Raw genomic sequence first — 26,099 nt, forward strand, 5'->3', positions numbered from 1 at the left:
TATATATATGTATGTGAGTGTGTGTGTATATAGATATATACATATACACATGGCATTTTTTTAATCCATTCATCTGTCAATGGACATTTAGGTTATTTTCATATTTTGGTTACTGTGAATAATGCTGCAATAAACATGGGAATGCAGATATCTTGTGAAGATCCTGATTTCAGTTCATTTAGACATAAACCCAGGAGTGAGGTTGCATCATGTCAGTTCTAATATTAATTTTAAAAGAAAACTCCATAGTGTTTCCCATAGCAGATGCATCATTTTACATTCCCACCAACCACACAGAAGCGTTCAAATTTCTCCACATTCTCATGAATACTTGTTGTCTTTTATTTTTTTTCGTAACAGCCATCCTGATAGGTGTGCAGTAATATATCACTCAGGTTTTGATTTCTGTTTCCCTGACGATTAGTGATACTGAGCACATTTTTATATACCTGTTGACCATTTGTATTTCTTCTTTTGTCTCTGCTCAAGTCCTTTGCCCATTTCTTATTTGGGATTTTTTGCTATTGAATTATAGTTCTTTACATATTGTGGATGTTAATCTCTTATCAGATACAGAGTTTGCAAATATTTTCTCCCATCCATAGGCTGCGTTTTCATTTTGCTGCTTCCTTCCTTGGTTGTGCAGAAGCTTTTTATTTTTAGCCTGATGTCATTGTACTTGTCTATTTTTGCTTTTGTTGCCTGTGCTTTTAGTGTCATTTCCAAGAAATCACTGCCAAGACCAATGTCAAGAAGCTTTTCTCCTATGGTTTCTTCTAGGAGTTATACCATTTCAGGTCTTATGTTTAAGTCTTTAGTATTTTGAGTTGATTTTTGTGTATGGTGTAAGATAACAGTCCAATTTCATTCGTTTTGCATATGAATATCCACTTTTCACAACACCATTTATTGAAGAGACTATCCTTTCCCCATTGTGTCTTCTTGGCTCCCTTGTCAAAGATCGGTTGACTGTATATGCGTGGGCTTATTGCTGGGCTCTCTATTCTTTTCCATTGGTCTGCATGTCTGTATTTAAGCCAGTACCACGGTGTTTCAGTTCGTGTAGCTTTGTAATATAGTTTGAAATCAGGAAGTGTGATGCCTTCAGCTTTGTTCTTCTTTCTCAGGATAGCTTTGGCTACTTGGGATCTTTTGTGGTTCCATATGAATTTCAGGATTTTTTTTTAATGTCTGTAAAAAAATGCCATTGGAATTTTGAAGAGGATAACACTGAGTGTGTAGATTGCTTTGGATAATATAAATATTTTAACAAAACCAAGCCTCCCAATCCATGAACACAAGACGTCTTTACATTTATTTGTGTTTAATTTCTTTCATCCATGTTTTGTAGTTTTCAGTGTAAAAGTCTTTCAACTCCTTGGTTAAGTTTATTTCTAAGTATTTTATTCATTTTGATACTATTGTAAATGGGATTGTTTTCTTAATTCCTTTTTTGGATGGTTTGTTGCTAATATATTTAAATGTAACTGATTTTTGTATGTTGATTTTGTATCCTACAACATTTCTGAATTTGTTTATTAGTTCTAACGATTGTTTCTTGTGGAGTCTGTAGAGTTTTCTACATATAAGTTCATGTCTTCTGCAAACAGAGATAATTTTATTTCTTCCTCTCTGATCTGGATGCCTTTTCTTTCTTTTTCTTACCTAATTGCTCTGGCTCAGACTTCCAGTACTATGTTGAATAGGAGTGGTGAGAGTGGGCACCCTTGTCTTCTTCCTGATCTTAAAGGAAAAGCTTTTAGTTTTTCATCATTGAGTATGATCTGTGGGTTTGTCATATATGGCCTGTATTATGTTAAGGCACTTTCCTTCTATACTTAGTTTGCTGTGAGTTTTTATCATGAAAGGTTGCTGAATTTGTCAAGTGCTTTTTCTGCACCTATTGAGATACAGTCATATACTGCATAATGATGTTTCAGTCAACTACAGACCACATATAGGACAGTGGTCCCATAAGATTAGTACCATATAGCCTAGGTGTGTAGTAGGTTGTACCATCTAGGTTTCTGTAAGCACACTCTATGATGTTCACACAACAACAAAATCACCGAACATTGCATTTCTCAGAACTTATCCTCATCGTTAAGCAATGCATGACTGTAATCATATGATTTTTATTGTTCATTCTGTTAATATAGTGTATTACTTTTAATTATCTGGGTACGTTGAACCATCCTTGCATCCCAGGAATAAATCTCACTTGATCATGGTGTAGGATTCTTTTAATGTGCTGTTGAATTCAGTTTGCCAGCATTTTGTCGAGGATTTTTGCATCTATGTTCATCAGAGATAGTGGCCTACAGTTTTCTTTTCTTGTAGTGTCTTTGTCAGACTTTGGGATTAAGGTAATGCTTGCCTCATAAAATAAATTCTAGGAATTTATCCATTTTCTTCTAGGTTATCCAGTTTGTTGGTATACAATTTTTCACAGTAGTCACTTATGATCCTTTCTTTTTCTGTGATATCAGACATAATATCTCTTTAATTTCTGATTTTATTTATTTAGGGCTTCTCTCCATTTTTATTAGTTAATCTAGCTAAGGGTTTGTCTCTCGTATATCTTTTCAAAAAACCAACTCTTAGTTTTGTTGCATTTTTCTATTATTGATTTCATTTATTTCTGCTCTAATCTTTATTATTTCCTTCCTTTTGCTAAATTTGAGTTTAATTTGTTCTTCTTTTTCTAGTTCCTTAAAATGTAAAGTTAGGTTGTTTATTTGAGATCTTTCTTCACAAAACCAACAGAATAGACCAAATGGACCCAACAGACACATATATATAACATTCCACTTAGCAGCACCAGAATACGCATTGTTCTCAAGCATACATGGGATGTTTTTTAGGGATATATCATATATTAGGTCATAAAACAATTCTTCACAAATCTAAGGAGACCGAAATGATACTAAGTATCTTTTCTGACTGTAATGGAATGAAACTAGAAATCAGTAACGGAATGAGAATTAGAAAATTCACAAATCGTGGACATTAAGAAACATACTCCTGAACAACCAATGAGTCAAAGAAGCAATCAAAAAGGGAAAGCAGAAAATATCTTTACACAAATGAAAATGACAACTCAACACACCAAAACTTACGGGATGCAGCAAAAGCAATATTAAGAGGGCAGTTTATAGTGATAAACACCTGCATTAATTTCTTCTCTTAAACACGCATATCCCTTACAGTTTTGATTGCACACGCATGTTGTGCTACCACCACCTGGTAGCAGTGTACTTAAAGACAGGATCCAGTTTTGAGTAGGCAAGTAAACTCTTCTGAAGATAGAGTATTTGAAACTGAATACAGTAAGGGGTGGCATATGTAACAGTAGGATGAGCTACATGGTTTGATGCATGAGAAACTGAGGGAATGTTAGTGATGCCCAGGAGCAAAGGACTTCTAAGGCTGAGCTGTGTTCATCTGACACAAGAGGGTGCTCTACAGATTTTTCTATTTCCCCCACCAATCAGATTTTCTTCCCTTTACTTTGGTGTCCCATCTCTTATTTACTGAAAACAGTCATTGCAAAGAATAGCAATTGCTCTCTGAGGAACCAAAGCAATTCAGATTTTTAAGGTGCCCCAAAACTGACATACAGGGCAATGTCATCATCCACCACAGATTCAAGACAGTCACCATGCTGCCCTGAAATCCCAGTTACTCACCAAGGTTGTACCACATGTCTCTGATTTCGAAGCCAATCTGTCTCCTCATGTCTCCATATCTGAAAACCAGGGACAGGAAAAACACTGAGTCACTCTACAGAGCTTTTGAAAATCAGGCTTGGATTATTTATTTACGTTTTCTGGTGAGGAAGATTGACCCTGAGCTAACATCTGTGTCAATCTTCCTCTATTTTGCATGTGGCATGCCACCACAGCATGGCTTGATAAGCAGTGGGCAGGTCCACACCTGGGATCCAAACCTGCGAACCTAGGGCCACCGAAGTGGAGCATGCGAACTTAACCACTATGCCACCCAGCTGGCCCCAGACTTAGATTATTTTTTTAAGTGCAATTAAAGTCTACCATCAGTGAGACAAATAAAGAGAGTGTCAAAGCTCCAACTTTCTTTGCACGAAAGGGAACTGAAGGAGGAGCACTCCAGCCGGGGGAGTCTCACTTTCCCATCACCACAGATTACGCAACATCCTCCCCCCCCCGCCACCCCCCGTGGGACCTGGGGGAGGTGGTAGAGAGTAATGAATGGATTTTCCTTTCCTCAATCTCTAATGGGAAGAGAAAAAGACCCAGCTCCTTGGCCTGAGGGGGAGTTTGTTTTCCAAGCATGTTGTTAGCATCCAGGCAACGCAGACACCAAATGCCATCCTACAACCCCGCTCACAATAAGCAGCTTTCACACGTTAAAATTAAGCCCTGGAGTCTACAGTCAGAGCAGGGAAGGCCTCTTCCGAATATCTCCCATGCTTCTCTATCATTTTCAGTGCATGGAAGGGCTGAGCACCTAAAGATGTCAACAAATATCCCCCGGTTTTTGTTTATCAGGGAAACTAAATGCTAATTTTCCTCCCAGTGGGTCAGCAAAGGAGATGTGTGTTTCGTGAGTAAACAGAATTTGATGCTTCAGAAGATAAACCTTTATTAGTTTGTGAGCAATTTAACTTTTTCCTTTATTGCCTAAGGAAAAGGTTGATTATATTAAAAATAATTTGTAAAATGATCGCACAGTATTACAGTTTAGCAGCTGTGTCATCAAGCCTGCTCTGTTCCTCCTCTTGTCAGCTGATGTGGAAAGAAAAGCTCTGATTACAGACGACTGGGTTGGGGCTCTAAAGGCAAAGATCCTGGCTGGTAAATCAACAACCAAGCTGGCTGCCACCTTATTATAAATGCCTCCAGGGGCTGGCCCCGTGGCCGAGTGGTTAAGTTCGCGCGCTCCGCTGCAGGCGGCCCAGTGTTTCATTGGTTCGAATCCTGGGCGCGGACATGGCACTGCTCATCAGACCACGCTGAGGCAGCGTCCCACATGCCACAACTAGAAGGACCCACAACAAAGAATATACAACTATGTACCGGGGGGCTTTGGGGAGAAAAAGGAGAAAAATAAAATCTTAAAAAAAATAAATAAAAAAAATAAATGCCTCCAGCGCCCCTAAGCACCTGTCCGTCACTTACAGCAGGAGAGGGCTACAAACCGTCGATAATCTCAAGCAGGGAAGACGAAACCCGCCAGGCAGCTTCCTCCTAGAAGTCCAGCTCGGTCCACCTCAGCTGTACAGGTGCCACGGCCCATTGTACAGATGGGAAAACTGAACGGGGAGCGTAAGCCCCTTCCTGTGAGGACAAGCTGGTCCTCGAGGTAAACGTATGACCTTCCCACCTGGCTCAACAACCAAGTGAGCACTGAGGCAGTTAAATTTGATAAGTGAGGGGGGATCTCTGCCAGGAATGAGCCCATCACCAAGGCCACAGTGAGCAGAGGTCCAACCACTGTCAGTTTCCCCTGACAGCAAAGCTACCGGACCTGAGCTTGCGGGGAGCGGGAGAGCACCCCTGAATGTCTAACTGGTACCACAAATTGCCCAAGGATGATTTGATCTGAGCACCACTAAGTTGTGCGTCCTTTTGAGGCTTGTAGAGCCATTTTACAACTCCCATTTTGCACCTGCAAAAATGACAAAGGGGTCCCCACAGCCACCGAAGCCTAGGCCTGGAGAGTATATGCTTGGCTGCATGGTGATCTGGGAGATGGGCATCCTTCCAGCACTTACTAGGGGAGGAAGGCCGTGAAGAGGAAAACCGTGCGTGCTCCACCCCAGGGCTGATGTTTCCTGCCAAGGTCGACAAGGGTCCCGCTGGGCAGGTGGGTGAGTCACCAATCAGCGGAGTGGGGAATCTGGCAAGTTGGGAACCCCGCATTGCAGGGAGGACCCCGAGAACACAAACACCCCAGCCGCTGCCAGCACAGGTTCAGACGTCAGCACACTGAGGAGGCCAGAGGCCCCAGAGGAGGTGCGAGCCAGTCCCAGGCAGCTGGCCTATCAATGATCGACTAACTCAACTTTAAATACTCTTCTAATGGCCAAGTGATTCCTTCTCATTCTGGCATGATATCTCTCAAAAAATAAGAAGGGCTAATGCGAGGCGGTTTGGGTCATTCAGGAGTGACCTGAAGTCCCACGGCCTCCAGTAATTGGCCATTTCTCCAGAGCCGGAGTGGACAGCTGGACGCCGGCAGGGCTGCCTGGAGAGGGGAGTCTGCGCCGCTCCTTCAGGTGCTGATGGAGGCTGAGGCGCTCATGGCTGTCCGGTTCCAGTTTCCAGTTCTGCTTTACCGTCTTGTATGTGGAAAATGTGCCTTCACAATATTGGAGAACAGGGGGGTAAGCAAAGCTCTGGGAGCACATCGCTCACGAGAGTCAGGCCTAGCGTATAAAGGTGCGAAAAATGTGGTTTTCCTAGTCAAATCAGACAAAGGGGCTCAAGGCCAGAACAAAGGTAACAAGAGGAGTAAGGAGCTGGAAGGTGAAGGGTGGGACTGCATCTCCTGGCAGAGAGACTGACCGTTTCTTTAGTTTTATTAAGAAGGCAGCTTAGATGAATCTACGCCTCTCAGCATCACCCCCATATAGAGTTACGGCCGTCGCCAGAGCTCAAGAGGGATTCCCGAGTCATTTGTACATTCTTCCCAAGGAGGAGAAAAAGCCATAATTGAGAATGTCTGGGCTAACGCTCACGACCTGGAAACAGGATTCCAGAGCGGGAGGCAACCTTAGCAGTCACAACTACGTTCATCTCTAACCATTTATAGTTGAGTGAACTGAACCAGTCCTAGAGGGGAGAAGCAAAAGGACTTGGCCAAGGTCACAAGCAAGGAGAGAGGAGATTCCAAGTCTTCAGACTCCAAAATCCATGTTCTTCCCCCACAGCACACCACCTAAGGACCGGCAAGGATGGACTTCCCTGGTGTCACAGCACAGTGCTGTGGCGCATCTCAGAGTGTTTTTGTTCATTTGACTCTGGCAATAAGACTATGAGCTGAGCGAGAAGATGGTGCTTAGCCATCCTTCCACTGAGGAAGCAGAGATTCCCAGCAGTGAACTGGTGTGCCTGGCTCTGCTCAGCTAGAGCAGCAGGCAGCTGGAGTCACCTGGCGCTGCCACCACACCCAGCTCACCTGCGCCCACCACAAGGTGAGTGAGCACCCTCAAAGTGCCTGCCCCACGGGGGGCCCAGGAGGCAAACTTTCCACAGCCTAAGTAGATCTAGGATCCCACATCCATGCCTATACCTCCGACCTAAAATAGCATGAATCTGGTCTCTGAGGCTTTATCTCAGCACCTGGTTTCTGGAATCTTCATCCCAAGGGCAGAAAACCAATGTCCACCAGAGACAGCGCAGGTTTGGGGGTAAGGCTGACCTGAGCCCAAATCTAAGCACACTGGGCAAGTTACCTGACCACTCTGACCCTCAGCCTCTCATCTGTAGTACTGGGACAATGATGCATGATGCTCATCTCCCATGCTTTTGTGAGAATGAAGGAGATGATGCCCCTGGCTGTCCTAGTAAGCACTGAAGCCAGGCTGGTCCTTCCTTTAAAAACGCACACTGGGCATCATCACAGCATCCCCATCATGGCTGCAATGGTCATTTAGATTGATTTGTTCAGTGAGCACTACTTATTTATTCATTCATGACTGAAGACTTACTGGGCCAGATGCAGAGCTAACATGGGAATGTTAATATAATGTGGAGAACAGACAAGACTCACAGACCTTGGGGGACTATTAGCATGGCAGTAGAGATGGATATAAAACAAATAACCACACAAGATACACACATATATGTACATACAGTAGTTTTGTGAAGGCCATGATCATGGCTCTTTAAAGAGTGAGAGAATTTAACAGTGGGTCCAGGTTGGCTGTGGTAGGAGTTCTCTGGGAGAATAAAACTTACCCTAAGATTTGAAGAAGGAGAGGTGTAATCCAGACAAAGAGGGCAAAGAATAGCTCTCCAGGCAGCAGGACCAGCACGTGCAAAGGCCCTGTGAATGTGACCTTATATGGAACTACGGTCTTTGCAGATGTCATGATGTTAAGATGATGCCATAACGGATTGAGGGAGAGGGAGGTTAAATCCAAAGACTGGTGTCCTCATAAGGGGAGGGAGATTCAGAGACACAGACACACAGGTTAGGAGGCCATGTGAAAATGGAGGCAGAGACTGGAGTTATGCAGCCACAGTCCAGGATGCCAAGGCTTGGGGGCAACCACCAGAAGCGAGGAGAGAGGCATAGCACAGATTCTCCCTCGGAGCCTCCAACTCTGCCGACACCTTGATTTTGACTGCTGACCGCCATGACTATGAGACGATAAATTTCTGTCGTTTCAAGCCACCGAGTCTGTGTTATTTGCTATGGCAGATGACTCTAGGAAACTAATACAATGACCCATTAAGTTGCTCTCCTGCCCCAATAAAAGGCTGAGATGCACAGTTTGAAAAATGCTATCTTAAGGAGAGAGAATAGGATGAGAAGGCCTAAGACCAGGGCACGAGGAGCTCTGCCACTTCTTGGTCGGATGGAAGAGTGTGAACCTGACAAGGGAACAGAGTGGCCAGACAGCAGGAGGAGAACCTGGAGTGGAGTTCCAAGAGTGAGAAAAGAGGTGGAGTACTGGGGCCTGCGACCAGAGTCAGGAGTAGGGGGGCCGAGGAACGGAGACACAGGGAGGTAGCTGGAGGGAGATGATGGGCAGAGTGAGACGTTTTTATTTTAATGGGAAAGACTGGTAAGTTCCTGGGGAGGTGGGAGGAGGTGGGACCCCAAATGTGACTGATGGGAATAAATCTTACTAGGCACAGGGGTGTCCTACACTGCATAAAGTTTCATCATGTTCTATAGAGCACAGCATCACCACTGCACGCAGGACCCTTAACTTTTCCAACAGGAACTTGGCACAGGGTTACCAACTGTTGAGTCTGTCTCCCTGGGCTCCCTTCTAATTCTTGGTTTATAGTGAATTTATTTGGAATAATTGGAGCCTTTTGGAAAAAAAAACAGTACATACACAAATTAAACATCATATTTCCTGTTCTATTTGGAAGATATAAATGCAGCTTCGGATTAGGTAATACTGCAAAACAAGGCTGTCACAGCCTGTTTATTTCCTTTCAATTTCCCCGAAAAGTGATGTGTCCAGTTTGACTTTATACACTGGCGTTTCAGAACCCAGTGATCAGAAAGATGGAGATGTTTTGTTTATGCGGTATTTTGGTCCAGTTGTGCAACCTGTTCTCTTAGAAGGTACACTGGCCTGAGGATAGACATCTCTAGTAAAAAAAAATGAGCGGAAACATCCCAAGACTGACCGGGGAGAGGGTCTTTGTGGAGGGTGGTCTTTGCACACAGGTCCAAATTCATTGCCATGAGCTGGGCCATCAAACATGACCACCTTGGGCTAAAAGTTTTAAGTGGGCATTTTATGCTTAGATATGCTGGAGATCTAATTCCTGAGTCCCTCTTCTCATCCAGAACAAGGTTTGGTGCTGAACACAGAAGCCTGTTTGCTGTCACATGCCACAGCGTCCCATACTAGGAGACATGAGGCCTTGTATACTAAAATGGTCAAGCTGGCTGCTAATCAAATCATCTCTTTCCCATTTGACTCCTATTTCCTGAGCCCCAACAGTGTACAAGACTTGGACGGTGGGATGGGAGGAAGAAATGACGCTCAGGCTTAGCATTCCGTTGACATCTCTGTCCTTTGTTAAGAGTCACTAGCACCAAGAACGTCTGAAGGTCGAGTCAGTTAAATTTTCTTATTATGGACTTGATTCCTAGGGGTTATTTATTTTGTGGTTCATTGGCAAATCTTTTACTCAGTTTGGGTTTGACATAATCAGTTCTCGGAGTGGTATGGCCCATTCTTGTACGTTACTCCCATGCGCTTTGAGTAACGTCTTTGGAATGAATATCCTAATTATCTCCCCAATCCGGGTCATCAGGAGGACAGACAGCTTAACAAGAGGGAATGAACAGGCAGATCTTCTGATCCTGAAATTTTCTATTATTTTGAGCCAGAATGCTGTCACTGGCAGATGTGAGGAGCTGCAGGGCCTGGCAGAGAAGAGGAAGAGGAAGCGGGCTGTGTGTGAGGTTCCACAGCCCTTACTCAGATGCATTTGGCTGGATTCACAAACCCTAGAGCAGCACACAGGCCAATATGGAGCCAGCCAGAGGCTGCTAACGGGCGTGGCATCGCTCTTCTTTCAGACCCCACCACATGAATGATGCTCCACTGTGCTCTAAATCAGCACCCAGCCATTTGCTCAGACTGGCGGGGTTAATTCCATTATCACTGGGCCCATCCCGCCCTGCCCCAAGTCCCAGCCCTCCAGGTGCAGCCACTCACTCACACTTCACCAACCCAGAGCATCTCTTTGCTTGTAGAGCGAGCCATGCCTTTTAGGACCTTACGTCCCTTTTGGGACTGGCTGTTTGTTGACACTTGGCTCAGTCAGTCAATCTGGTAACGATCTCAGCCTCCTTCACCACCCAGCTCGGTGGTCCATGCTGCCCCAGGTCTTCCAGCCTCCCAGGCTGAGTCCTCTCCGCCCAGCCCCGGGAGGCAAAGGCACCCAGTGAGCACTTACGCTCCACTCCGATCATTATTATTTTTGCATATCTACCTCCTCCATAGACTGTGAACTTTTTATCTCCGCATCTTGAGCACCAGGACCCTGGCCTGACTGAGCACAGAGCACAATTTGAAACCAATTAAAACATTTCTAGGCGCTGGGCGTGTCTAGAAAATTTAAACATTTGGGTAGGATCTCTTCAAATATTTCTTATTCAGGTTCAGCTATTTAGAAATAAAAATGGCACATTGATTATAGTGTTTAAGGTACAGCAAGAAGCACGAAGAATACAACACACAAAGGTGAAGCTGCCATGCATCTTAGCAGCATGGTCTCACAGGCCAGGAGTGCTTCTCACACACAGGAGAACGCCTTCTCCCCGGTGGCCTGTCTTGGCCACTCACTGAGCCTACCCCCCCGGGAGAGGGCCTCTCAGGGTTTTTGGGGGGTTTTTTTCCTCAGCAAGACCATGAAAAAATGTCAAAGGGAAAATCCGGAGTCTCGTACAGCCACGGTTGTGAGACGGAGAATACTAAAGGCCCAACTCAGAGGCCCGCCGGCTCTGGATGGAGAGACACCAGCTGGCTGTGTTTTATTTTCCTTGGCTTTGAAGCCCCGGAACGCACAAGGCTACGTGGGAAGCAAACGTTTTCTTTGGCGGCCGAGGCCTGGTGCGGCTACCGCACTGACGGATGTTGCTGTAGCCAAGACGGTGAGCGCTCAGACCAAAAGGAGACAAGCACCCATGCAGAGCGGCCCCGCCCTAGCCTGGAGAATGCTCCCAATCAAATTGTTTTATTCTAAAAACCTCGAAGGAGATGTCAGCTCTTTAAGGCAGATTTCTGGTTTAAGTTCACTTCTCCCGCAGGCGTCTGCTGCGCGCCTGGCAAAGAATGGGTTCCGCCGTCGACAGGAGCTGGGTTTGGATCCCAACCTCACCCCACAGACAGCCCTGCAGACACGTGGCAGGAGAACCCACCTCTGCGGCCGAGCTCTCCTCATGCAGGACAGGAGAACCCGGGGGCCCGGACGGCCAGCAGTGGTTGTGAATGAGGTGTGTAGTGTTGTTCTCAGAGTGTGCAGGTTCTCACCGTTTCTACTACAAACAAATTCCACCAAGAGAGCATTTAAACAACAAGGACAAAGCAACCACCAGCAGCCATCCCTAACTTCCTAGGAGCTCCAAAGGGATGTAAATTGTGCAAAGCGGATGCATCCCTGTTGAACCATCCCCAGTGCCACTTGGAAAGGTCTGCCTCTTCAGCCAGGACAAGTGATAAAAACTCGTGTTGGCTCAGAGAGGGCAGGCTGCTGCTGCTGCACGCTGTCCCTGCCGTCACCGGGGGGCACCCACTATGCCTACACCTTTCTTAGCGCTAGAACAGGTGCATTTCCCTTTTCTGAACAACAAACACTTGTCTACATCAAGGGCAAATAGACTGGAGTCACTCAACTGAGGAAGCATGAAGGGAAGTTGGCCCCGTGAAGGCTGACCTTTATGTAGATGGGCACACATGAAAGGATTTAAGGTTCTAAATGCAGCACAGGTTCAAATCTTTGGTTCTGAACTGCCTGGATTAGAATGACCAGGTGTGTGACATTGGCCTCGTGACTTGTTCACAATGTGCTTCACCTTCCTTATCTGGAAAATAAGGATGAGAAGAGAACCTAATGAATAGTTTTGGCTTTTGTTTTAATGATTGTTTGTGAAAAATGCACATAAAGTGCTTGGACGGTTGCTGGCATATAGTACCTGCTCAGTAAATATTTGCTGAACTAATGCTTTTTCCCCAGGGATAACGTGCAGACATGGCCTGCAAGTGAGATACACACTCACAGAACAGGAGAAGGGCCAAGCAGCTGTCACCTTCCAAGACTCCCTCTGGACTCTCTAACTTCAGGGAGCAGCCCGGGGCTGGCAAAGCCTTGGAACAGTCAAACCGACCCATAGGTATCAAGAAATGACAAACAGGAACTGATGACTCAGCAACGTGGGAGCAATTGGAGACCTCTTCTCAGGAGTCCACATGACAGGGGGACTCAGAGAAGTTAGAAGTTAGTGAAACTGAGCCAGAAAGACAGGAGGCAAGACCCTACGGGGGCCCAAAGGTTGGAAAGAAACGTGAGCAAGAGTTCTTTCTTTATACTGGACCACGAGCTGTGCGGGATGCACAGCTGAAGGTGCCAGGCAGGGACCTTGGCCTCCACAGGGCTTCTGAGAGGTTTTTAGGACAATCCAAAGGCTAGTTCAGTCCCTGAAGGGACCTCCCACCCGAAGAGGACAGGGCTTATCCCTTCCAAAGAAGGAAACCACGCACAGCTCTCACACCACGACGAGCTGTTCAACAATTCCAGCAATGCCAAGAGCTTTTGTCAGAAGCTTGCTTTTTCAAAGCAGCAGTGGAGAACCAAGCAATAAAGCAAACCACGTGTGGAATGACATCACAATAATATTCGGCAAAAGCGAGGCTCTCCCCAAACGCCCCTTCTGGGTGGTGCCGATGGTCCTGAATCCACTGAGTTTGAACCCACCAGATGAACCCTGCAATTTTAGATCTCGATTCAGGGATTAGAAAAGGCAATACCCAATTCATGATTTGAAACCACCTTTCATTACACGGTGATTACATCTCAATTTGCACCAAGTTGGCTTTGAGACTACACGAAAATTATGCTAATAGAGTTGCAGGCTCCTGGACGCCGACTTACTTGTTAAGGATTTTGGCTCTCTTAGCGCTTGAAAAATTCTCCAGTTGCAAGGACTCTTGAGTAAGGAAAGCGACAGCCAGGTGAAAGTAGTTGTTCCACAGCTGAAAGCCAAAAAGGGAGACATGCTAAGTTTGGGACAGCTTAACCTCGGGTTTTAAAAACACCCTGAGATGTTTATTACTTGCCCAACACACACTTCTGAAATGTTTAAAAAACCACACTCACTACATACAAATTGCAAACCAGCAACCCACGGTGTGGTTCAGGGCCGAGCCGGGGCTCTGAGGTCACAGCACACGTGCTCACATCCCAGCCCTGCCACATCGGCAGACAATCAAACCTCTCTGTGCCTCGGTTCCCTCACTGGTAAAATGGTAATTTCAGTAGTACCTACCTTACAGGATTGCTGGAGAGTAAAAGCAGTCAATAATGCAGAGGCTTTGAAGTGGTGCCGAGCACGCGATAAACACGTAATAAACGTTCTCTCTTATTATTATTGTATTATGGAGCCCCTTACTTAATAGTATATACATTTCCATAATTTACTATTTTTTCTGATACTAAAAACATATATAAACCCTAGACAACTAAGGAAAACAGAAGTAAAAGATCAAACATTTCATATTTCAAGGATTTACGGACTTTACAGTACTTGAAAGACAATTTACTATGAAATGATTTTCTTGTCATAAAGCTCTGTATATAAAAGTGTTCTTCAACAAGAAATGTTATTATAGGTAGATTCCTAAAGTCATGGAACGGATACCTCCTGGTTGTGTCAATGTTTAAGACTGAGTCAAGATAATTAAAATGAAGGAAGAACTCCTGGATCACAAACGGGGATGTTTTTGCTAGCTCATTGGTGCTCAATAAATGGCACCACCATCCCCCTCACTGCTCGGGCGAGAAACCTGGACTCACCCTGGGCTGTGTCCTTGGCCGCATCCCACCAGATCAACCAGCAGGTCCTTCTGCTTTCACCTTGCGAACACCTCCCAAGTCCGTCCCCTTTGTATTGACAATCCAGGTCAACTCCCTCCCTCATAGACCAGAACAGCCTGTTTCCTGTCTCTGGCCTCCTCCCTTTGAAACCCACAGTCCCCAGTGCAGCCAGAGAGAACTAACACCAACCAAAGGGAGCCCCGCTCGAACTCATTCAAGAACTTCCCACACCTTTCAGGTCAGAACAGACCCGAGGATGAGTCCACCAACCGCACTGCCTTGGCCTCCCCTCTCACAGCCTCCCCACGCACACTCTGCATCTCGCCTGCCTTCCCATCAGATCCTTGAACTGACACTCTCCCATCTCTGGGCTTTTGCAGACGCCAGGCCCACCCACCCCACCTCCCTCCCTGTGTGCTAGCACATCTGGACCAGGTATGTTCACCCTTTCCTCTCCCTCACAGCACTACAATCTGTCCCCACAGCCACACTCGGGTCACCCTCCCATAGCAGGCACTGTAGTCCTGCCTTAGGCATTCTCCCTCTATGCCCCACGATGCGCTGGGGTGGGGGCGAGATTCCATGTCTGGCATAAAGTAAGTGATCCATCAATCATAACCAGTAATTGAGGGATGAACCTGTGGGGATTTCTCAAATGCAACATGGAAACTCAGTGGACATTTCTTCCAGATTGCTTCCATCTGCTCGGCTCCCTCTCAGAAGGCGGCATCAGCTGGGAGGTGGGGGAAGGAGGTGAGAGGCAAGTGGGGAGACCACCCCCCCCAACTAGGTACTACAGCAGGGGGCTCGGAGAGTCTGGCCATTACAGATACAACTCAACTTCTAAGCAAAGGGCTGTTTTCTGGTTGAGGAACTGACTGTTCTTGTCCCAGAGGACATTGCAGTAGAACTTTCACCTGCTCTCAGTGGGAAAGAGCCCGGATGGTCAGAGTTTCCGTCACCCGTCCAAGCTTGAATGCACTTTCAGTGTTCTTTAGAAGAAACGTATGGGCGTTGGTTTTCTCATTTACAAAACGAGGCTAATATTTATTATATCAAAAGAGACACTTGCAAGGAGTTACACAAAAATAAAGTGTAAACAGTATTGACTCTAGTTTTAGTTACCAGTGAAGTAAGTGGCAATTTTCGAGCATGGATGTGAGCAGAGTGTGTGGGCTTCATTTATGCGGTGCTTGCCATAACTGGGCGCTTTCGGTAGCAGCACAGCAGCTCCTTGATCGCTGCAGAACCAGCCAAGTAAGCACTCTTCCCCTGTTTCTCAGATGACGTTCAGAGACTTGCCCAAAGCCACAGGTGACACGTGACATGGAACAAGGGTCTGGAGTGGGATGTCCTGGACCTCAAGCCCATACTCCTTCACCACCCACAAAGGCACTTTCTCTTTTAGCCCCTTGTGGAATAAAAGGGGTGACTTGAGTCACTAAAGTACAGTTGCTTCCTTTGTTTTCGGAACTGACACCTCCTGACTACGGCCGCCCATGTCAGGCAGTGCTCTCCTTGTCACAGCACTGGCAGGAATCGCTGGCCACCCTCAGGGGCGTGCTGAGAATCACTGTCAGGGCATGGCCTGAGCAGGACCCAGAACATGCTTTAACGTATACCGGCTGCCCGTAAACCGACATTGACAAAAACACGAACGCTCCTTTAAACGCCAGCGTCACCAACTCCCTGCTCATCCTCTTCACGCACATGACCAGGACGACTGCTGAGCCACAAGTCTCCTAAAACCTGCCTGAGAGACGTTTCTGGGAACAGTGTCGTCAAATGCCCTGAAGAAGGAGGTTGATTCCCTTGCGCTCCACATGCCTGGTATCTTGGCTCTTCTGCACGTGAAGCAAGACTGGACCAAACAGGAGGAGGGTTTCATTTCTTTAGGAATGGGAAGGCTGCATGCTGTCTGCACCTCAAAAATCCCTTAGCCACTGTTAGAGCCTGAGCAGGGTGAGGGGGGCCCCAGGGGTTGAAAGGGTCTGGCATGGTGAGGGGTTATCACTTTGGTGATATTCCTACTAAGGGTGTAGCTTGGGTCTAAGCACAAGGAAACATGAGACAGCCCACACTGCGGGGCCTTCTGCAAATAACACGCCTGTGCTCTTCAAAAGTGTCAAAGACAGGGGCGGGCCCTGTGGCCTGGTGGTTAGGTTCTATGCCTTCTGCTTCAGTGGCCTGGGTCCAGTTCCAGGGGGTGGACCTACACACTCATCAGTGGCCATGCTGTGGCAGCAACCCGCAAGAAAAATAGAGGAAGATTGGTACAGATGTTAGCTCAGGGTAAATCTTCCTCAAGTGAAAAAAAAAAAATGATAAGGAGGATTGGCAACAGATGTTAGCTCAGGGCAAATCTTCCTCAACAAAAAATAAATAAGTAAAATAAAAATAAAGCCTAAAAAAAGTGTCAAGGACAGGATAGTCAAGAAAGAGTGAGGAACTATTCTAGTCTGAAGGAGACAAAAAAGACACAAAAACTGAATGCAGGGCAGGGAGGGAAGATGAACAGGTGGAGCACAGAGGATTTTTAGGGCAATGAAACTACTCTGCATGATACTATAATAGAGGATACAAGTCATTATACATTTGTGCAAACCCACAGAATGTACAACACCAAGAGCAAACTAATGTAAACTATGGACTCTGGGTGATAACAATGTGTCAATACAGGTTCATTGATTGTAACAAATGTACCATTCAGGCGCAGCATGTTGATAGCTGGGGGAGGCTGTGCATATGTGGAGACAGGTGGCATACGGGAAATCTCTGTACCTTCCTCTCAATTTTTCTGTGAACCTAAAACTGCTGTAAAAAGTCTTAAAAAAATCATATAAAAATTCCACATTAAAAGCAAACAAAACCGTAAGCAATGCATATGACAACTAACTGCAACGGGTGATGGTGACCTATGACTGGGAGGTCTATACGATCGGAACGTCTGAACTCGAATGGGGTCTGAGGAGTAGATAGTAGTAACAATGATGTAAATTTCCTGATTTGGGTAGTTTTATTGTAGTTATGTAGGAGAAAGTCCTTGTTAGTAGGAAATATACACTACAGTATTGAGGAGGTGATAGGGTGTCCGATTGGCAGCTTACTACTAGAAGGTTAAGAAAAAGAGTTCTTTGAACAGTGCTTGCCAGAAATGAGAAGCAGGCTGAGGAGGAGCAGAGGGACACAAGGTAAGCAGCAGCCCTCAGGGCTGATGAGTTTAAGGAGAAGGAAGCGTCAGGAGAGAGAACTGTGAGGCGGACTGGGGATGTAAGAACATAAGAATGGGCCTCATCAGAGCACCAGCTGCCTAGAGCACTCACTGAAGGCTGCCTCCCTATACAGCACCCAAGCACTCCCCCTGGGGGTGGGAGAGTGGGTGTCCTCCAGGATAGAATGCACTTTGCACCTGCCAAGGGGCAAGGTGCTTTGCTGGGCTGAAAGAGCGCATTGCTGCTAAGGCATGTGGGCATGAGGGGAACATCCAGGGGACCTTATTCATGAAACAGTGAACAAGGGTAGCAATAACCAATGTGCTGGGAAAAAGGAGCCCACACTCACAGCAGCCACACTTAATGTACACAGCAATCTACCCAGCAAGTGAGGGGCAGGGCCTATGTGGATCCAATGAGAAAACCTAAGGAAGGTCACAAAAAGGAGACCTAAACATTCCTGTATGGGATGGGAAAAAATAAATACTGCAAAGTATTTCCCCAAATACTGTAACATTTCCCCTACATTTATTTATAAATCCAAAGGAATCTCAATTAAAATACAAGCAGCATTAAAAAAAAAGTTAACAAGCTGATTTTGAATTTCACATGGAAGAGGAAATACACAGGAAGAGCCAAGATGATTTTGTAATAACACACTAATGGGGAAGTCCTGGCTCTACTAGCTGGGTATAAAACCAGTAGGGAAGAACACAGAAAATAGAACTGACACACACACATTGGCAACTGTGTTTTTTACAGCAGCATTTCAAATCATTGGGAAAGAAGATTCCTCATCATTCATGAAACTACATGGGGAAAAGTGAAGTTAAACTCTTACTCCTAACGCTAACTATAGAAATCCCAGATGGATTAATCACTGGAAAATTAAAAGAAAAACAAAGCACAACTATAACGGTATTAGCAGATACTAACTACATAAAAAATAGTTACATTGATAACATTGAAGCAAAGAAGGATTTGCCAAGCAAAACCTAAAACCCAAGAGCCATAAAAGAAATGACAGATGGACTGCAGAAAAATTAAATATTTCTATAGGATAAGCCTAAACCTATAACTAGGCTCTATCAAGAACTTCAACTTACAAAATATACAACAAAGAGCCCAAGAGAAAAACGAGCAGAGGAAATGATCAGATGGTTCACAGCAGAAATCACACAGGCCATGAGGAACTGCAGCCTAACTAGCAGGCAGAGAAATTCCAACAAAAATAAGAACCAATCATTTTAAAGAAATTGGCATTGGAGAAGATTCCAGACAATGGTTGCTCTCAAAGAAGGTTGGTGGGATTGCAAATTGCTAAAGCATTTTAGGAGGGTAATTTATCCATGTCCATTAAACTTAAAATTTCTTACCATTCAGCCTGGCAATTATGCTTCCAGGAACCTGTTCTCCATAGCACTGCAGCCCTGAGACGCATTGTCAGACTGTTCGCGGTAGCATTGCTTGCAACAGGGAAGAAATGGGAACAGCCTGGAGGTCATCAGTACAGGACTGCCTGCACATCGTACATTTATATTGTGGAATATGACAGAACTGAAAAACATATAGGTATGATCCAACTCACGTTAAAAGCCAACAGAAAGGATGCGTAGGTCCGCAGAAATGCTTAAAGAAAAGTTAGAAAGAGCACACAATGATTAGTTAAAAGTCACCCTGGGGCCGGCTCAGTGGCCCAGTGGTTAATTTTGCATGCTCTGCTTCAGCAGCCTGGGGTTCACAGTTTCGGATCTGGGGCACAGACCTAGCACTGCTAAGACAAGCCATGCTGTGGTGGCGTCCCACATAAAATAGAGGCAGATTGGCACAGGGCTTAGCTCAGCAACAATCTTCCTTAAGCAGAAAAAAAAAAAAAGGGGGAAGACTGGCAAAAGATGTTCGCTCAGGGCCAATCTTCCCTCCCCACCCCCAAAAAAGTCACCCTGATTAAAATTTACCCTGTGGAGGGTGAAAAGGGAGGGAAAGAGTCTTTCATATTTTACTCAAGGTGCTGATTTACAGTGCACAAATGTCTCACAATGAGTATATATCTGTGTTTCAGGACATGTGAAAACAAGCATTAAGCAGAGAAAATGATAAAAAATTAAAAATTGTGAAAAAACATTTTTAGATATATAGTGCTTGTTATATTATATACTTATATAGTATAATGTTAATAAATTATAAATTTTAAATTTTAAAAGAAATAAGGGCATAGGTACCTTAGAACTCAATCTAAATTGACTATCACATTAGCTCTAAAAGTTGAGAAAGCAATGAAAAAGGGACAGTAGATGGGTGTCTAATTTCTGTTATCTGGTGACAGACAACAGAGCTGGGCCACCCAGTGAGTGTACATAAATCCTCAGGTTCCCTCTCAGTGAACAATCCTGCCCAGGAAACTAATGCCATTTGCATCTGGACACTTTCTGTATTTGCAAACTTTAGTAAACAAAACTAAGTAGTAATAATGCAAAATGATTATTAGCAGAAACACATCTGGGGTACAAAGGCACCGAGAGCCACAAATACCAGATGTATAGTAAGAAATGATGCCAGGCAAAATCAGTCCTTATCACACACACACAAACACACACACACGCTGCAAGTACTGGAGGAGTAGGGCTGAGCCTGACCAGCTGACCACAACCCCAGGCATATAGGGGTAGGGCCTTTTGCCTGATAAAGGCCACTGTGGGTAGCACAAAGCAGGGAGAGAATTTATCAGGGAAAACCTGAGTTCTACCAGCCAGATGAGCTCAGTGATGCAAACCCACTTGGCCTCCTCTGCAGCTCCTTTCCTCCCCACATTAGGATGATCTGAGACAATCTTGGCAGCCATACCAACTGAGACATGGTGGCCTCCCAGCTCAGAGAGCCCCTACTTGTCACTCTGATCCAACACTTTCTCTCTGAGACAGCTCCATCTCCTTCCTTGCTAAATTGAGCAAATACCCCAAGGGCATAATTTTCAATGCTCTGGTTCCAAATGTCCATATTGTAAATTCCATCTCCACATCTTGGATGGGAGACCAATTAAATTTGAGGATTAGAAACAGAAGATATTGGCTCAGATGAATAATTTGTTTTAACATGATTTCCCAACAAAGGTCATGTCTCCCTCTTCTCTTACCTGTAGCTCAAAGTTGGCTTGATCCAGAAACTTCTTGTTCAGCATATCTGCATACTGATTAATCGCTCGCAGGAAGACTCTGAAAGATCAAGAGAAAATTACATAATTACACACTTTTGCTCTGGTACTTTTGTAGATTTGGCATTTCAATTAGATCCGATCCAAGACTGTCTGGAAAGTGAACTTAGTCCTGTAAAAAGCTGTGAGGTTTTGCCAGTGAAAAGCCCAGAGAATTATATGCAGATACTCTCCAAATTAATCAAAGAAATTAGCACATGCAGAATAACAGACCAGATAACAGCACCTGAAAGTAACATATGAAAAGTATCACTAAAAAAAACTAATTTGAAAAAAAAAGGAACGGTACAAATTAAGTCCTTTTCTCACATCACAATGTCTTAATGTTATATTATTAAATTGGTCCTCGCTTAGCCAGCTTTTTAAAGTTAAGCATTTGAAAGTGCTGATACACACCAGCTATCAGGCTTGGAATGGTTTGGTGAAATATTACCATGCTTGGAGGTGTGGCTTACTTCTGTATCATTTGTCCTACACTCCAAATGCTAATTTGGGGCACTGTTTACATGTTTAAATTGATTTTAAAAGCCTTAGTAGGTCTGAAAGTGATTTGACAAGAATTTTAGCAGAGATTTAATTCAATGGTTCATGGACAATTCACAATTTTAAACACTCTGAGCAAAATATCATATCCTTTAATACCTTGACTTTTACTTTACTATGACGAAATATGCAATACGGGCTGTCACAAATGACTCCAGAGTACTAAGTACTTTCACAAGCTTATTCATTCAGAAGATTTGTTTTATTACCCTTGAGAGTGTTTACAACAATAAAGCTTAGTTCAGATACTTCTTTTTAAATGACCCTTCTCCCTTTGCACAAAGGCAGGACGCGAGAGGAATTAGCATTAGGTCACAGATAATAAACTTAATTACACTTCCTCTATTTAGACAGCAGGAAGCAGCCAGAAAGTATAAGAGAAATCTAGGTTACTAGGAAGCAGCGCTCTCTGAGAACACGCTCTCTTCAGCTATGCCTGCCTGGAGAAGCTCCCCATCCCTGGCCATCCCAGAGCCATTAAAGGCCAGTCAGCCTGCGAGGATGGAGAAAGCGAATCTCCACCCGGGGCTTTAAGGAGGTCTCCATCACCACCTCCCACCACCACCCGCTGCCCAAGACCCACTGTCTGGCACTTCCTCTCACACTCCTACTGTGTACAGTGCTAAGAAAGCAGATTTGCAGACATCATTTCAGTAAGAAACCTATCAGTGGGATCAAGGACAGAAACAGGTGTAACAAATGGCCTGTGATGGAGTTTGCTATCTCAATCACTGAAGAAAACTGGAGTCAGTTATTTGAATTCTTCCCTGGTAAAGGCCATGGGGTGTGTGTCCATGTTAAATAAAACCATAAAGGAGGAATTTGTGTTTTAAGTGACTATTAATGAAGGGACTTGGGATCGTGGCTTGTCCATTAACCAGGAGTACAGACTGGGCAGCAGCATCCATCAGCCATAAGGCTGCCAGATTTTGCAAATATAGGATGTCCAGTTAAGTCTAAAAAGTAGCTCTTCCTGCTGAATTTTGTAAGTCATCCAAAAAAAAAAAACCGAACATAGGGCATTTAGCACATCCTGACAAGTTAATATAGGACCAGGACAAAATCACTAAATCCAGGACATGCCTTGTAGGTACAGGACACCTGGCAACCCTAATCAGCCCTCCAGTCTTGGGCTGGTGTCTCCCGTGTCACATTCAGCTCTCTGAAGTACGGGATGCATAGATGTGTGGCTAGGGAGAAGATGGTTTACATGTCCACTTGACCCTTGGCAACTGCGCTCAGATAACATCTGAGGACGTGCATTGCATTAATGCCAGCAACCAAAGGAAATCACCCAAGTGTCAATGGAATAAGACAACTTCCTGTCATTAGGGGCAAGGGCTCTGCTGCAGCACAAAAACACGGGGCTTATGGCCACTAACAAACTTCTTTTTCCCTTAATTTTTCCTTCAGCTTCAGAACTCAGCTGTTCACTAGAATACCCATGGTCCTATGAGCTTTAAGGAAGACCTTCTCTCCAGGCCTCTATGACAATAATGACAAGCTTACTAGAACATCATTATTATTACAGGCTAATTATTTTGCCTCAAGATAGCACCCAAACAGGTGCAATATGCCACTTCTAATTAAGCTTTGGAACAATTTCAGCTACTTAAATATATTTCTCACAATGACTTTTTTCTTTAAAAAAGTCATGCTGAAATAAGAAGGCTGAACAAAAACTTTTTAATGAAATGACCACTGAGAATGAGCAGTGCTGTGAGAGATTCTATAATTTAGCTTCACTAGAAATTTTTTTAAAACCCAGGACAAAAAACAACACAGAATGTGCATCATTGGAGGAAAACTAAAGGAAAGATCAAATAAAAACTGTAATCGATGCAGGAAACAACGGAGAGATGAAGCTCCGGCTGGCTGCATCCAGGGCCACATCCACAACTCATGCAAATTATATCCTACAGTTCACATTTGATGGGATTAAAAACTTCGCAACGTCCCAAGTCCATCTGAAGATAAATCAATTATTTAGTCAAAAAGAAAATAAACAGAGAATAACTTTTAGGTCAAAATATCTATTATCTGCTGTAATTCATGAGTTACTTCTAATAAATGCCAACCTAGAGAAAATAAGTAAGGAAATCACATTAAAGCTTTTGCCTAACAATCTGCTTTCAGTCACAGAGGACTGTGGAGAGGATCACAAGCTAAGCCAAGTGAACAGACAGCAGGATGCCTTGCTAGTCTGAAACGAAGGGTTCAGACTGGCTCAACACTGCTCAAGAGCAAATCCTTTTCGTCGAGAGGCAAGGAGAGGGAGGGTGCAGTTTGAGTGGGCTGGCCTCTGCGTCCCTGGTGACTCGTCTGTGCTGGGCACTGTTGGAGCTGTGCTCAAGGACAGGGAAGTCCTCCAGAACTGTTCCCAAATGGTCCTGTCTGCTTATTCACCCATGTACTCGCAGTGCCAAGTCAGCATCTGGCATGTCACATATGTTCACTAAGTTTTAGTCACAGGAATGAATGGATGGATGGATGGACCAATGAAGGATGGATGAGCTGGCCCAGAAGATCAGGCCCTGACCCAAGTCAGTGGGCTCAGGGAGCCTAGACTATTTGGCAGCCCCTGGCTCTCCCTGGAGTCCTCGCACTCCAAGTAGACTTTCTACTGCGGGGTTCAGCTCTTTTGAGGTTCTTGTTAACCAACTTTCTCAGTAGGCATTTGGCATTCTGGAGCTGGTTTCCCCACTCTCCTCTCCACCTCCTGAGCTCTTTCCTTGGTGGCAGGAACTTTGTCTTTTACATATCAGGATCCTCCAAAGCATCTAAAAGGACCCCTGAGCACTACACACATTCTGAAATGTTCTGACCTAAGGAACTGTTGGTTTATACCCACACTAACAGATCTCTCAGCGCCAGTGGTCTGTCCAGGACCATAATTCCTGACGTTGTCAAATATGACTTTGTTGTCTACACACACACACACACACACACATCCAATTATAGTCTAAATCCAATTCATTCTCTCTCTTCACGTCCCTGTAAACATTTAGCTATGTGACCTTCAGAAAGTTGCTCAAGTTTTTGAGATTCTTATATTTTCAACCAACAAATGAAGGTACTAAACTATAGGGCCTTGAAGCTCCCTCAAACTAAGGGTTTTTGAGGGGTTTTTCTAACTTTGAGATTAAAGGTAAGAAAGAGATGTCGCCACATAATACAAAGTCATTCGCACACTGATCTCTGCTGACACTTTACAAAATGTCAAGTAGCATTTGGTAAAACGGGAAGACATGTCCTGTGAATTTTCTGCACGTCTTTAGGAGATAGGTTGGGTGTGGTTGGGTGAGCCTCTGCCCGCAAGAGTTACCTGCCTAGTTCCAAGGCTCTCAGCCACAAGCATTTTAGAGAGCAGGCCCCATAGGCCTTGCCCTTGGCCCATATCCCTGCTCTGTTCTTGCACAAAAAGGCGATGATGCCTCATGGGCTCCAAGGGGGGATGGTCCCCAAAAGCTGCCTATTGGAAAGCAACATGTGGAGAGCAATAAAAGTAGCACAGTCCTAAATAATTATGTGTTAATTGAGTAGAGGGGAACTTAGCAAGTGGAACATAATCAGGAACCAATTTAACTATTAGAAGCTCCTGGCACAATTACAGTCACTAAAATGACTTTATTATGATGGAGCCCCAGGCATTTCTAGCATCTCTGTTAGCCAGTGTTTGCTGCCAATAAAACTCGAAGATGAGGTGCCTCATTACTACAGAAAGAAAAATATCAAGAAAGACATTGAACTTCCAGCGGAATGCAAAGCCCCATTTCTCAAATGGTGAAGCTGTGGGGTTTTTTAAATTCCTTCCTTAAAGTTACTTTATGTTACATAATTAGATTGTAGCGTTCAATATGAGGGCATTTAAATACCCCTGGCAGTAAAACAAGAGTCTCTTCAGGGGAAAAAAAAATGCATCTTTTAACAAAATGTTTTGCCCAAAATGGTTGGAAAGAAGGAAACAAATTAAAAGTGACAGATTCTATCCCAGAACGATGAGTCACATAATAGTAGCTGGAAATCTGCCTTAAAATGATTTCCGCAGAATTCAGGAATGCTGGGAAGGAGAAGCAACTTAAGATGAAGTGATAAAAAGAGATGCAGCAATGTTACTTCCGGTAGACGGGGAGGGGAGACAATGGGTCTTCTAGCACATCCCACACTTGGCAGAGTGGCTCTTTTGTCAAGTTTGTGACTAAACAGGATCAGCCACTTCCTAGAGTGGGACCCTGGGTGGGAAGTGAAGACATATGCACAAAGAAGGACTTCTAAGAAAGAGCCTGGCAGAAAAGAGGTGGAGTGATGCAGGGAAGGTGGGGGTCTGGGTGGGCCCTGCCTCCCATATTGGAGATTTGGGAAACAGTGGGCAAACCACTATCACGGGAACTTTCTGGAAATGAGGCTGGAAGGTTCGGCTGGGGCCAGATGGTGAGAGGCTGGAAATGCCAGGGCACCGAGTCTTCCTTTGGATGGTGGGCAGTGGGGGCCCTGAAGACTTTAAAGCAGAGAAGGAACACCTGCGGTCAGGAGCAGTAAAGCCAAAAAATTCAACTGCACTGTTTCTGGAACGCACTAAGGACTTTTCCTTTTTCTAAGATTTCCTCATTTCTTTTTCAAGTCAGTAAGGCTTCAACATCCATCAAACTCTTAACTAAAATCCAAACTGCTCAGAGCCTTTCCGCTGGCCAGCCCTGGTAGAAGCAGGCTCCGTCTGTGATGCTCATGGGAATAAAAGAAATCCCAGGAAGCGTGTACTCTGGACTAAGACTGTGTCGTCCCTGCTGTGGGGTCTCCATGAGCAGAGAACTCCGGGCCTGGTCTACTTGTGTGACTCACGCTAAACAGAGTGGCACC

General features: G+C 44.8%; 1 protein-coding gene across 3 annotated transcripts in view; it reads right to left on the minus strand.

Annotated features, from left to right (window-relative positions):
* DOCK1 (dedicator of cytokinesis 1) overlaps positions 1-26,099 on the minus strand; it is a 505,440-nt gene that overhangs the window by 87,062 nt on the left and 392,279 nt on the right. For all 3 annotated transcript variants that reach the window (XM_070481013.1, XM_044748741.2, XM_070481015.1), the window contains exons 30-32: positions 20,622-20,700; positions 13,335-13,435; positions 3,690-3,748 (exon numbers count right to left, since the gene is read on the minus strand). In XM_070481013.1, coding sequence (XP_070337114.1) covers positions 3,690-3,748; positions 13,335-13,435; positions 20,622-20,700 — 239 coding nt within the window. The remainder of the gene's footprint in view (positions 1-3,689; positions 3,749-13,334; positions 13,436-20,621; positions 20,701-26,099) is intronic.

This window comes from Equus asinus, chromosome 2 (assembly GCF_041296235.1).
Source record: "Equus asinus isolate D_3611 breed Donkey chromosome 2, EquAss-T2T_v2, whole genome shotgun sequence".
Lineage (NCBI taxonomy): Eukaryota > Metazoa > Chordata > Mammalia > Perissodactyla > Equidae > Equus > Equus asinus.